The 13,356-nt window shown below is 38.0% G+C and overlaps 1 protein-coding gene across 3 annotated transcripts in view; it reads right to left on the bottom strand.

Annotated features, from left to right (window-relative positions):
• The window catches only part of LOC139452444 (coiled-coil domain-containing protein 149-like), a 33,578-nt gene extending 21,913 nt beyond the window's left edge, over positions 1-11,665 (bottom strand). For all 3 annotated transcript variants that reach the window (XM_071233920.1, XM_071233922.1, XM_071233921.1), the window contains exons 1-4: positions 11,500-11,665; positions 3,816-3,974; positions 1,728-1,790; positions 410-514 (exon numbers count right to left, since the gene is read on the bottom strand). In XM_071233920.1, coding sequence (XP_071090021.1) covers positions 410-514; positions 1,728-1,790; positions 3,816-3,974; positions 11,500-11,616 — 444 coding nt within the window. In that variant the 5' untranslated portion in view covers positions 11,617-11,665. The remainder of the gene's footprint in view (positions 1-409; positions 515-1,727; positions 1,791-3,815; positions 3,975-11,499) is intronic.
• Positions 11,666-13,356: the final 1,691 nt, after the last annotated feature.

Raw genomic sequence — 13,356 nt, 5'->3', positions numbered from 1 at the left:
TTACTTGCTAAACTTATTTGTGAAGACATAACTGTATTTATATTGGCTAATCATGCCAATGTACCTTGAAGTACTTTATCCTAGGAAATGGCGGTTCCTCATGTCATACTTGACAACAATATTTTAGGAGCAAACACAATTTCACTAGAAGAAAAATTCAAAAATGAAACACAAATCAGGCACCCGGTTCACTTTTCACTCTGATAGTGAAATCATAAAACATGTTATATTATGGAGAACAGCCCAAATTCTGAACAACCTGGATTTGTTATCCAGATGATATTACTGTTAACAGTTCCGTCCTCGAAAGGGTTTCACTAGATCAGATATGGCTTTGTGGGATCATCATAATGTAACTGCCTCATCTTTTGTGCAGCAGAAACACAGAGACATGATTAAGTACACTCACCTTGATGTCACCTTGAGCATCAGCCAGCTTCTGGCGGAGATCGTCGGCCTCGAACTGAAGCGATTTGTTGTTCTCCTTCGTCTCACACAACAACTTCACCAGACTCTGCAGTCAAAACATTCCGTGAAAAAAATGACATTACATTTTTTTAAAATGAGTGCAAATGGTGCAACCAGTTGATTGTTGTAAGCATGGTGAGTTAATGGTGAGTGTGGCAGTTCCAGCAATATCAGGTGATCTTGGGTTCAAATTAATCATCCCCGAAAGTTCTGTGAGTGAACATCCCAAAACACAATCAGCTATTGTACAGGACGTATATATATGGCCAGCCTGCACATCATGAAGACTGGAGCAGATACCCAGAGGTTGATGGCATGAGCACCATTGCAGCCAGGGGATAATGACAGACAACACGCCATTGCAACCAACCCCTATTTCAGCTGCCTCTTGTCACAAGCATGGAACAGGTGATTCCCCACAGGCAAAACCTTGGTAAAAGTTTCAAAGATGTGTGTTACATTTCCCTAATTTATTTCATTGTAATTTATCTCTGTGTGTCTTTTTGTTTATTGCACTCAGCAATATTGCAGCTATATGACACGGTCTGAAATAATCGAGACAATCCAGTGATTGACATTGTGAGCATCGATCTACACAAATGGGACACAATGACATGCATCAACCAAATCAGCGCGCCTGAAGACCCTATCCTATTAGTTGCCTCTTACGACAAGCATTGTCAGGTCATACGACAAGCATGGGTTGCTGAACACGTAGTCTACCCGGATCTTCACAGGCGTTATGTTTGTCATCAGATTTCATAATGAATCTCTGCGACACACGTATAGCCACAGACATGATAGACACAATCAACAACACAATCTGATCCACAGGCAACTCAATAACATGATCACATTGGGACATGCTAAAATGCAGTGTTAGAAATTGGCACTAGTCCTGTAGTCCTTACCAAACTGCCCAATAGTAAAGGTATCCTAAGGGCTAGTAGAAATTGGCCCATTTTAAGGGTTTTGCTATATGTTATCATTATAAGGACTAGTGGACAAAAACTGTTAGTTTCTAACCCTGAAATGCACGACTGCGTTATTACCCTGGTTAATTGTCCATCATGTACAATCAGTGTCAGTCACTGTCAAAGACTTTCGCTCCCAACATATCACAAAACATACTGCAATATAATAGCAATACAGATAGTTTGCCAATGCACAGCAACTACAAAATACAAGTTCAGGCTGGTAGACTGACCAGTGACTGACACTGACTGAGGCCACATGACCTAGCTGAGTTAGAGGACTACCTGATTCTGCATGTCCATGTAGTATCCCGCGTCATGGTGGTTGTTGGCCTGGCCGGCCGGAGACTGTGACAATGAAATACGTACAGTGAGACACAGAGAAAATTTATATGTGGGAATATTGTTAAATACTGTAGTCAGCCATAGTCACTATACATATATGACATAACAGCTTTCTAGCTCCAGACATCTTACAATATTCATAGAGTTTGAATATACCCATGGTATATATAGAGAATCTCACCCGAGTGACTTTTGATATCAAATATATGAACACGAGTTGATAAAAGTTTTATCAACGAGTGTTCATATATTTCATATCGAAAGACACAAGAGTGAAATTATATATTTATCATCCAACATCATTCTTCCAACTTTTTCAGTTTGTAGACAGTAATAATCAGTGTATTTAGTGTAAACAGTACAGCTAACAGCTTCAGTAACACTAGCAGAGCCATTAGTGATGTCATTTGATTTTGACGTCATGGTAACCAATGACACAACAATGGCCTGCAAAGCACTGTGATGCAATTTCATTGCAGCGATATCTACAATGTAGATATCAGTTGATTTCACTCAAGCCATATCTCCTATGGCAGCCAATTGTGGATGAGAAAATGATTTATCATACCTCCACGTCAGAACGATGAGATCTGATTGGCCCACGTGATCTTGATAAAATCCAACCATAGAGGGAAATAAATTTTTCAGCAGGAGAATAAAGAGATTATACCCCCCATTGGACAAGAAAGGCTGCCCAAGGATTCCTGAGAGGCAGAGTAAATCCTTTATATCCCGCTTCGAAGCAAAAAGCTGCACGCTTTTTACAAGGCAATGAAAGTCACGTGACATCGCACAGCTGTTTTCTATCAAATTTGAATTTGTTGTAATTCTTAATTATCTTATCTTACTGACATGTTCTAATACGACATTGTAAAAGGATAATTCTTTTACAATGTCATATTAAAACATGTTAGTAAGATAAGTTTGTTGTAATAGGATCACTCAAGGTACATGTGGTTTTATCATGTTTATGCGTCCTGCGCTAGTTTTCAGACCACAAGCCGGAGGCGAGTTCCATGCACCCTTTGTGATCCTGCTACAACTTATAATAGTTATATCATCACACACTGAATCATGCCTGTAGATTTCCTTCCTAAGTAACAGTTGTACTGTAAACTCGGTAAATACATTACAATGTCAAACAACTAAGACAAATACTGAGTAAAATGTGTGTAATAGTGAAATCCACTCATTTGCCAATTTTAACATGTTCAATTGTTTCATGATTGATCAAAGATGATAAATCAATGACCAATGATAATCATGAATATAATGAATAATACTAGCAAAATTATCAATGAGAATTTGTATTTCAGATTGGGCTCATGTTATTTACTGCTATTTTCTCATTTCTACTTTTACATGAACACAACGATAAAGAATAGAAAAATTTTATTCAGTTAATTGCATTTTGTTTCTCCTTCGTATATACTCTGCAACACAAACAAGTCTGCCAAGCATGCCAAGGACTAGCAGCGTTAGAAATTGTCACTAGTCCTATTGTCCTTGCCAAACTGACCAATAGTTAAGGTATCATAAGGACTAGTAGAAATTTGCCATTTTTAAGGGTTTTGCTATAGATTATTATTATAAGGACTAGTAGACTAAAACAGTTAGTTTATGGCGTTGACTATAAGAGCAGTTAACAGCAACAGGCCTTGAAAAATTGTCATGATTATCAGAATTTGTGTTTTCGTTATTTGTACACATGTCATATATAATTCTATACAATACTATTCAATGTTTGCTAGGGGTCCTATGAGACCGATTTCCTGGAGATTTTTTCATACAAATAGTTTTCAGTAATGCCACATTTACAGCTTCATTCCAGGTTCATACAAAGATAAATACACATTCCATCAGTGTTCTTTCCTGTGTTGCGTTATAGTAAGAAAAATATAAGTACCCCTTTCAAGGGTTGAGTAACAAACACAAAACCAATCATGAATAAAACATACTAATTTGAACACATTACCTCTACAAAACACGAAGCATAAACAACAATGAACAAAGCTTCAAGACACTCACATTTCCCACAAGTTGTTTCTTGAAAGCCTGGTAGCGTTCCCGGAGCTGCTCGGCCATCAGCTTGAACTGGTCGCGCTCACTCCGGCACTCGTCCATCTCCTTCTTCAGGATCATCAGCGCTTCGTTCTTGCTCTCCAGCTTCCGCCGGCAGATCTGGAACTGGAATACAGCAACCATTGACAGGTTTCCTAATGTAGGAGTGAGTCAGGGTTTACTCCACTCTTAGCAATACTCCAACAGTATCACAATATAACACCAGAAAGAGCTTCACAAATTGTACCCATGTTGGGAATCGAACCCTGTTTGTCAGCAAATGTACTTATGTGAAGCCATCTCTGTCAACATCAGAGCACAACCTTATTACAAGCACGCTGATACTTGGAAGCTATTCTATCCTGTATCTTCCTGGACTGTATAATTGTAGTTGTGCAATATACCATACTTCCCCTATTAGATGCCTGTGTGTCTATTTATTTTACACAAGCCGTTGACCTACCATCTATCAGAGACCTGGCGTCTTTCCTGTTTAATGCTGGCACAGTGGCAACGCACTATCTTACCGAATCCCAAATTCTAGGCAGTTCTACAAACTGAAGTGCCATAAATTAATATGATCATCAAATGATGGACCCAGCCTAAATTAGAGTGAGTGAGTGAGTGAGTATGGTTTTAAGCCGCTTTTAGCAATATTCCAGCAATATCACGGCGGGGGACACCAGAAATGGGCTTCACACATTGTACCCATGTCAAGATTCGAACCCGGGTCTTCGGTGTGACGCGCGAATGCTTTAACCACTAGGCTACCCGACTGCCCCCTCAATTAGAGACATGGCTTCTATTTTTGGGACAGAACGTATGGCCAAATCAGAGGCCGGCTTGCATTGGAACCCTTGGGCCTAATAGAGGAAATACAGTAAGCAGTATACAGGATGATGAGACCCATGCACCCAAGGTCCACATCACACTACCATGACACACTACCATGACACACTACCATGACACAGGACCATGACAAGACACAACAGACTTGCGTAGTAGTTTGTCAAAGTAATGGAGTTGGTGACTCGAGCATGTTTAACCACGAGCCTGAAACTGGAGTCGATATAAACTAGTCAAATGTCCATCAGACTAGCAAGCACAGCTGATACTAAACACTAAAATCCATGTCAGGTGACATATTCTCCTGCAATATCTAGGAACATCAAGAATGTGCTTGTTTGGCTTAATGCTGCCTTCAGCATGGTCAGCGTTCAAGGTACATAAGGGCGAGCTGTAAATAATCAAGTCCAGACCACACAAACCAGTGATTGAAATTATGAGCAACAATTTATGCCGTTCAGGTGTTTGACTCTCAATCAACCAAGTCAACCATTAAGCCACCATAGATTGAAGGGGACCTAAGTTCTCCATGAAACCCAGTGGTGCTTCGCTTGACAAGCCAATACATCCCTCACTGACCCTATAGCCATTATAGACCTGTGAAGATTCCGGGATAGAATAGGTCTTCAGCAACCCATACCTGCTGTAAAAGGTGACTATGCATGTCGTAAAAGGCGACTAACAGGATCGGGTGGTCAGACTCGCTGACTTGGTTGATACATGTCATTGATTCCAATTGCGTGGATCGATGCTCATGATGTCAATCACTGGATTGTCTGGTCCAGAATCGATTATTTTACAGACCGCCATCATATAGCTGGAATATTGCTGAATGTGGTGTTAAAGAACAAACAAACAAACTATAGCCATTATATCCCCTTTCATATTTCCTGATACGGACCACTACCAAGCCAGCAGTAGAAACTAACATTTTAGTCCACTAAACGGACTTGGCAAGGACTAGAGCCAATTTGTAATGCTGCAAGACCCAAAATGCTGAGAAATATATCACTGAGATTCAAGGAAATTCTCCTTGCACCATGCTTCAAAACATTATTTTCAACAACTGCCCCATCCACACCTCAAGGTAGATCTCGAGGCTCTCCATGTCCTCGGGGCCCAGGAGACTCCTCTTCTCCTCCCCTCTGTCCTGTAGTGGTAGACTTGCCATTGGAGCAGTCCGTGCAGTGGGCGTGAACATCGGCTTTTGTACACAGGTAAACGATGTCCTGTACACTTGAGGTCATGGAGTTAAGTCTCCATGATTGTTAATGTCATCAATCTGTGATTGTTAATGTCAGCAATCTGTGATTGTTAATGTCATCTCCTTGTTCGAGATTCACAGTTCTTAGTGTGGAATTCCCATGTTCAGACACAAATTACACAAATCCTTCAGAAATGATCCATCATGCATCAACATGATAAATCTTTTTTACCATTATCACTGACTTAGTTGATCTGTAGAATCTTTCCTAGATTAGCAGGACAATTAGAAAGAATGTCTGATGCAGGAACTTCCGATGTATGCACCGCTCCTCTATTCAGTTCAATCAGGGAACCATCTGATGTGAATCAAGAACAACACCTTGACAATCACAGCCTGTCTGTCGTCATCCATACAAGCAGGGTCTGATATCTCCACTGGCTGACCTTGATGTTCACTATCATCAATAACACAGGCCCACGTCAACCCTCCAAGCTGTGCCTCCCAGGAAACTCAATCAAGGCACCACTCACAATCTCAACACATTTAAGACGTTTACCACAGGGTCAAAAACTTCACGTAAGCATGCTCTTCTTCAACATATTGGAATACATTTTCACATAATGTACACATGGTACATAAACTAAAGAGTAATATCTTTGAAAGCTCTTTCTGTGGGCAGTCCAGCAACATGCTGTTGTTCAAAATATTGGATTATATTTTCACAATATGTAAATGACAGACGGTAAAATTGATTCATTTTTTTTATTTTTCTGTTGGCAGTCCAATGTGCATGCTGTTCAAAATATTGGATTATATTTTCACAACAAGTAAGTAAAAGAAGGTAAAAAGTAACATATTTTTATGTTCTTTACATGGTCAAATTACACCTTTACAACATATACATGACATAAGATAAAACATTATGCTATGTGACGCTGTGTCAGTGGAAGTCCAAGCACAATTCAATGTAAGCAGTACGAAGCCCATAAGCATGATAAGAGAATTGTATGTGTGAAGCAAAGCTGATCAGAATATATTTTATAATACTTCCCAGCATGGTTACCATGGATACTGTTCCACCTGTCAAGCACATAATTATACATATATTCACCACTGTCTCTTCAACATGTTCAGGGTCTAATGTTTCTGCTATTGTTATGCATAGAATGTTGAATAGCCAATAAACATGGTTAAGATGGGAGCAGACTGTGAAAGACATAGTATTTCCAATTGATTTTGTAGGACACATTGAAGCTAAAGCTTACATGAATTGTTCTGGAATATTGGCAACATTAGAATCAGTATTTCCATTTACCATGTTATTAAATTACTGTTTTTTGACTGATGAAATCTGTTTACAACTCAGAATTACACATTTTGTGCCTGAATGAAATAATGTTAAATGTGCCTCACCATGGCTCGGAACTTACAAAATTACTGTATTCGAAGTTTTAAGCATCCTGCTCTGATAAGAGCCCTCCGTGATATTTGCTAATATAATTGCTAGTGAACAATCCCAATTAGCACCACTTCCGATAGATCAATGTACACAAGACTTATTTATTTGTGTGTAATACACACTCGTGTGTTATATGCACCCTTAATTATGGGCAATTAAATTCTGGAAAAATGTATCTAATGTGTATAATACACACAGACTTTTCTTTTGCATCATTTCAGGCTGTCAGCAGAAACCACAAAATTTACGATCTTTCAACTGTTTTTTTTCACCAAAAGTATATTCTGATAAGAGCCCCCTATTTCTAATTTTGAGAGCGCCCTGGGCGCTTATTATGTCGAATACGGTAATTTACTCAGGACATAATCTATCCTTTGTCAAAGATCAGAGGGTATTCTCCAAGTTTCTAGCGCATGATCCTCCATATTTCCTAGGGCTGGCTATTGGGTCTATTTGCACTATGCGATTGTATTGCAATAGCTGCCCACACTATTGAAGTAGGGCAGCTATTGCAGTATTATTTCGGGAGTTATCAACTATTGCAATAGAATTGTGGTAGCAGTAAACCAACTTTAAGGCTTGATAATCATGACAATTATATTAATCAATGTAATAGAAATGAATTACCATATTCGACGTAATAAGCGCCCCGGGCGCTCTCAAAATTAGAAATAGGGGGCTCTTATTAGAATATCATGTTGGTGATAAAAAAAAACAGAGTTGAAAGATAAATTTTGTGGTTTATGCTGACAACCTGAAATGTATAATATACGAGAGATACATTTTTCTGGAATTTAATTGCCCATAATTAAAGGTGCATATAACACACGAGTGCGTATTATACGCAAATAAATAAGTGTTGTGTACATTGATCAATCAGAAGGGGTGCTAATTGGTATTGTTCACTAGCCAATATATTAGCAAATATCGCCGTGGGCGCTTATTACGTCGAATACAGTAAGTATAGATGACAATCTCAAAGATGGCCATTTTCCTCCCTGTCGCAACTCAAAGAAAAGAAGCTCTGAGGTTGTCGTAATCCTTGCTAACAAACCACACAGACAGGTTTGATATTAGCATGAAATGTATTATTTATAACTAATTGCAACTATTGAAACTATTGATAGTTATGCATACTATCAACGATACTATTGACATTTTGTAAATTCCTATTGATATGGTTCTATCACAGGGCAAATAATTGCAATAGTTCAATAGTTTGACATATTGTTACACTCCTAACATTTTCAATCTTCATTGCCTTCTGAAACATCACTGGCAGTCAGAGCCTGAGTGAGTCATGTTTTATGTCCCTTGAAATATAGTTCAGTTATATCATGGTGTCTCAGCTTGATGCTGAAACCCATGAGCATGAGATTGGTGCTGTGTCAAACATCATGGTAATAAAACCTAATCAGAGGTTTCTGATTAGTCTCCCAGGCTCGAGAGAGAAATTTTAAAATTTGGCAAGTCTACACTGCCTCAGCTCTATGAGATTAAGGATTGTTGTGGGCTCCATTTGGATTTTATTCTTTTTATTTTGTAGATATATATTCTTAAATAAGATATCTTTATCATGCCTATTTCACGGACTAAATGTCAGTCTAGTTTCTGATACACATGACCCACGAAGATCCGGGGTAGAATAGGTCTTCAGCAACCCATGCTTACTGTAAACATGGTAAAAGGTGACTATGTTTGTCATAAGAGGCGACTAATGGGATCGGGTGGTCAGGCTTGCTGACTTGGTTCATGCATGTCATCATATCATTACCCGTTAGAATCATCAATTCAAGGTTTGTACAGATATGGAACATTACATTCCAGGGCCTTTTAAAGGCTTTTCAAGTGTTTCAAATGTCATTTTCAAGGCTTTTCAAGTGTTTCAAATGTCATTTTCAAGGCTTTTCAAGTGTTTCAAATGTCATTTTCAAGGCTTTTCAAGTGTTTCAAATGTCATTTTCAAGGCTTTTCAAGTGTTTCAAATGTCATTTTCAATGCTTTTCAAGTGTTTCAAATGTCAGTTTCAAATGTCATTTTCAAGGCTTTTCAAGTGTTTCAAATGTCATTTTCAATGCTTTTCAAGGGTTTCAAATGTCATTTTCAAGGCTTTTTAGAAGGGTTATTATATCCAGCTTACTATATATTAGTCACCAGACCTATATATAGCAGTATGAACATCACAAAGTCTCCAACAAGATTTATTTCACAACCAACAAATAAAATAAATAAGTCTGTCATGATTTCTGTCATTTTGTAAAAATTCAATGCTTTTCAAGCAACTTTGATGATTTTGAAGACTTTTCAAGGTTGACACAAAAAATTCAAGGCTTTTCAACATGTTCAAGGTTGACTTTTTCAAGCTTGTATGAACCTTGATCATGATGCCAGACATGCAAGCACTTCCTGGGGTTGAAAAAGATGGAACCTTGGTGCATGTAGTCATAAATATTAGGTTGCATGTTTCAATAATAGTCTGCACTAGTGCATGTTTTATATAGTAGATTCGAGCCCTTGAGTCTTTCAAAATAAAATTCATTTCTAGTCATTACCCTTAAACTTAAAGTATTGAGTATTGAGTATTTTGACTGGACATGATAGTTCCAGTTTCTCTTTACTTGTACATATGCTGAGGACTGACATACTTATGTAAACCCAGGACAAAAAAACTTTATCCCATGAAATCAATCATTTAAATGAAAACAGTTTGACACAGCAAGTCGTACATGAAGCTTGATAAAGGCTAGCAAGGTGAATGTGACCCATAGTGGCTTATAGCGATAGCGTCCTTGACATGTATGTTACCATGGCTGCAGTTAATGTGTAAATCAGTCAAACTTGTGCCCAATAAGAACTGATTAGAAATAAAGAAAGAAATGTCAAAGATGCAATGATTCTGATATTGTTTTATGTCAATCAACATTGACCATCATTTTCTTGTAATCCTAATATTTTCAGTCTCTGGGTGATGAGATTCAACATCAACACAACTGCAATTTGTTATCATACTTTTCAGTCAAACTGTCAAATACATGGACAGATGTTTCAGTCAAATTATTAAAAGAGAGAAATATTTAGGCATTTTGTAACTTGTCTTAGTGAATCAGGCAATTTACAAATTGACTCATTTTACACATTGACAAACCCCGCACTGAAAAAAGTCTCGCCATTCATTTAGCATGTTTAGCAGACGATGTAGTGAAAAAATATTTTATTTATAGCCGAGCAGATTGGTTTTTATTAGTACGGGGTATGTCAGGGCCAAGGTTGTCTATGGAGGACAGTGCACAGCAAAGGGCTTAATGAGACGAATAAATGTATGTAAACGCATTATACCATCAGCAAAAATGATGATGGGTGGGCTGACAGGTGCCATCGATTCAACGTGTTTCGCACGTGGTATTTGTGTCCACAATCCAATAAACAAAAAAATCTGTAAGTTAATGGTACAAAATCTGAGCAGGGATTTTGGTTTGGAATAGAAAAATCACAATATTTGAGCTTCTGAAGACACTAGCTACAAAAGTATGGCCTTGATTTTCTTCATTTATGTCTCATTGTGTAGCTAAATGTATTGGCTTGAAATGAGTGTATAGTTTTATGGGCTATTTAGTGTTGACATTGTTGAATTTGTCATCAAACATACTTCGTGAGTTGTCTCCAGTACATCCCTTTCCTTTTTTATAGTATACTGACATTAGGTGTGACAATATTGTAGCTGCTATTTTTGAGTTACAAGCCCCTGTGGTACCACTTCAACTTACAACTTTTGAGACACTACCACAAGTCTAAGTAAAGTGAACTCCGAACGTGCAAAATTGTTTTGGTCTACACAAACAGCTCTAAATACAACTAAAGCGATTGGAGATATGATAGTGAAATAATGTTTCAGTTCACCATGTTTTTTCCCTGAAAATATCACAATATAATTATAAAACAAATATTGTTTCTATAAATTAAGTTCTGTCATGTCAAACACAATCTACATGAGAAGTTTAACATTCATATCAACCTACCTTTCAATGATAATTGTGTTTGATTGGATAAAAAGTGGAGCGTATTAAATGAATATGTCACTATTGATTTGATCGAAAACAGGACAATGACTGAAGCGATGTTTCAACAGATAACATACGTACCTCATTTGCCAGAAGTTCATACTTGGTAACCAACTCTTTGTGGTCATATTCAGACATTTTCGCGTAATTAAGTACATTCGGCCGTGTATACTGGCTTTTAAATTGAGGACAAAACATCAAATCGACACAACAACTCTGTCAAGTACACTGTCACTGCCACCGGAGTTGGCCATCTTGAAACCAATACTAAGGGAGGTAACTCTCCAGAGGGATTAGCTTAGGACGCCCGCGTGGAACGGAATCTCTCATGAAACAATAGCATTTGAAAAAAGAAAACAAGAATATATGTTCTTCAGTTTTAAAATAGAAATCTAAGTAAATCAAAAACCGAGACAAAAACCAAATTAACCCATTTTACTGTTCTCGTCTTTCCTAGTTTGGGCTAATTTTCGCCCGTGTTTTGCAGAATTCTGCTGTACAATGCTGAATTCGTAGAAGAGAATGCAATACCGCACTATTTTTCATATATCCGTTGTGTAAATCTACAAAGTACAATCAAGACTCGTAAAATATGTCACTTATGTTTGGTTCAATCCTATGGTCACTGAAGCGCCATAAAATAATATGACTGGGTTGTATTTCCGTCTGAACAAAAACCGATCAAGATTCAGAACAAAACTTGAAATTACCAGTAGTCATTATTATCAATTGTTTGTCGTGTATGTTGGGAAGGAAACTGCATCCATGCACACACTATATTTTTAAATAGTACATGTGCATTTTGGTGTCGCCTGAATCATAAAAAACACCAAATGTTAATGCACACGAAAATCAAATGTGACTGTTACTTATCATATCAAAGTTATGTCAATCACATCATCACGGGTTAAACATAGGTGGTATGTGGATTCTTTCCTATACTGAATGATAAATATTACATGCACAATAATAAAAGTCCTGGGGCGGTCGGGTAGCCTAGTGGTTTAAGCGTTCGTCTCGCCGAAGACCCGGGTTCGATTCCCGACATGGGTACAATGTGTGAAGCCCATTTCTGGTGTCCCCCGCCTTGATATTGCTGGAATATTGCTAAAAGCGGCGTAAAACCATACTCACTCACTCACTAATAAAAGTCCATTCAGTATGCGTCATTCATGACGCGCCATTATTTAACCTCAGTGTAATTACATTTCATTTTCAGCTCCCCGAGGAGTATGCAACCCAAGCTGCCTTATGAAGTGGTAGGTTTATAGGCACACGTCCATCTCATCCTATCATCCTATTCACTGCCAGGTGTGTTTTCGCGTTTTTTCGAACAAAGTCTGTTGCCCGAGGCGACGACACATATAACCTTTGTTTCTGTTTCGGGCAGGAGCGAAGCACCGGAAACTCTCGGGAATGACGAGCACGGTCGTCGTGACAAGTCTGATTTGTGACCTCTGTGCAAACTAGGACCACGTGCCATCGGTGTATCTTGGGTCTAAAAAGAATACTTAACATAAACTGAGCCGCAATAGAAACCATACCTCTCATTTGATTTTATCATATGTTTCATTTTCAGTTGAAAATATCTTACGTTAGAGATCTTATATCCCCCAAATATAAAAGCACAGTAAAGTTCTAACTCTCAAGCACAACATAGTAATAATTTAATAAGTGGAGTAAGATTGAACAATATATATAGTCTTTTGAACCAATTACTTTTTATACAAACTCATCCAGCCATAGATTACCTTTTACAAACCGTAGCAGGAATGAGCGATGGTTAAAAAGACATAATCAAATTTAAGAACAGTTCTTTCAATTACAGACAGACTCGGTATGCCTACTTTTGCCCCTCAGGTTAACTGTCGACACTCAACAAAACCAACACTTTTACACGTTTGTGTGACTATATCATTAAGCGCAGTCAATTTATTC

The sequence above is a fragment of the Haliotis cracherodii genome, unplaced genomic scaffold (assembly GCF_022045235.1).
Source record: "Haliotis cracherodii isolate W230 unplaced genomic scaffold, xgHalCrac1.p SCAF_9, whole genome shotgun sequence".
Classification (NCBI taxonomy): Eukaryota; Metazoa; Mollusca; class Gastropoda; order Lepetellida; family Haliotidae; genus Haliotis; species Haliotis cracherodii.
The sequence above is the reverse complement of the archived record's forward strand: the minus strand, read 5'-3'. Positions and strand labels throughout refer to the sequence as shown.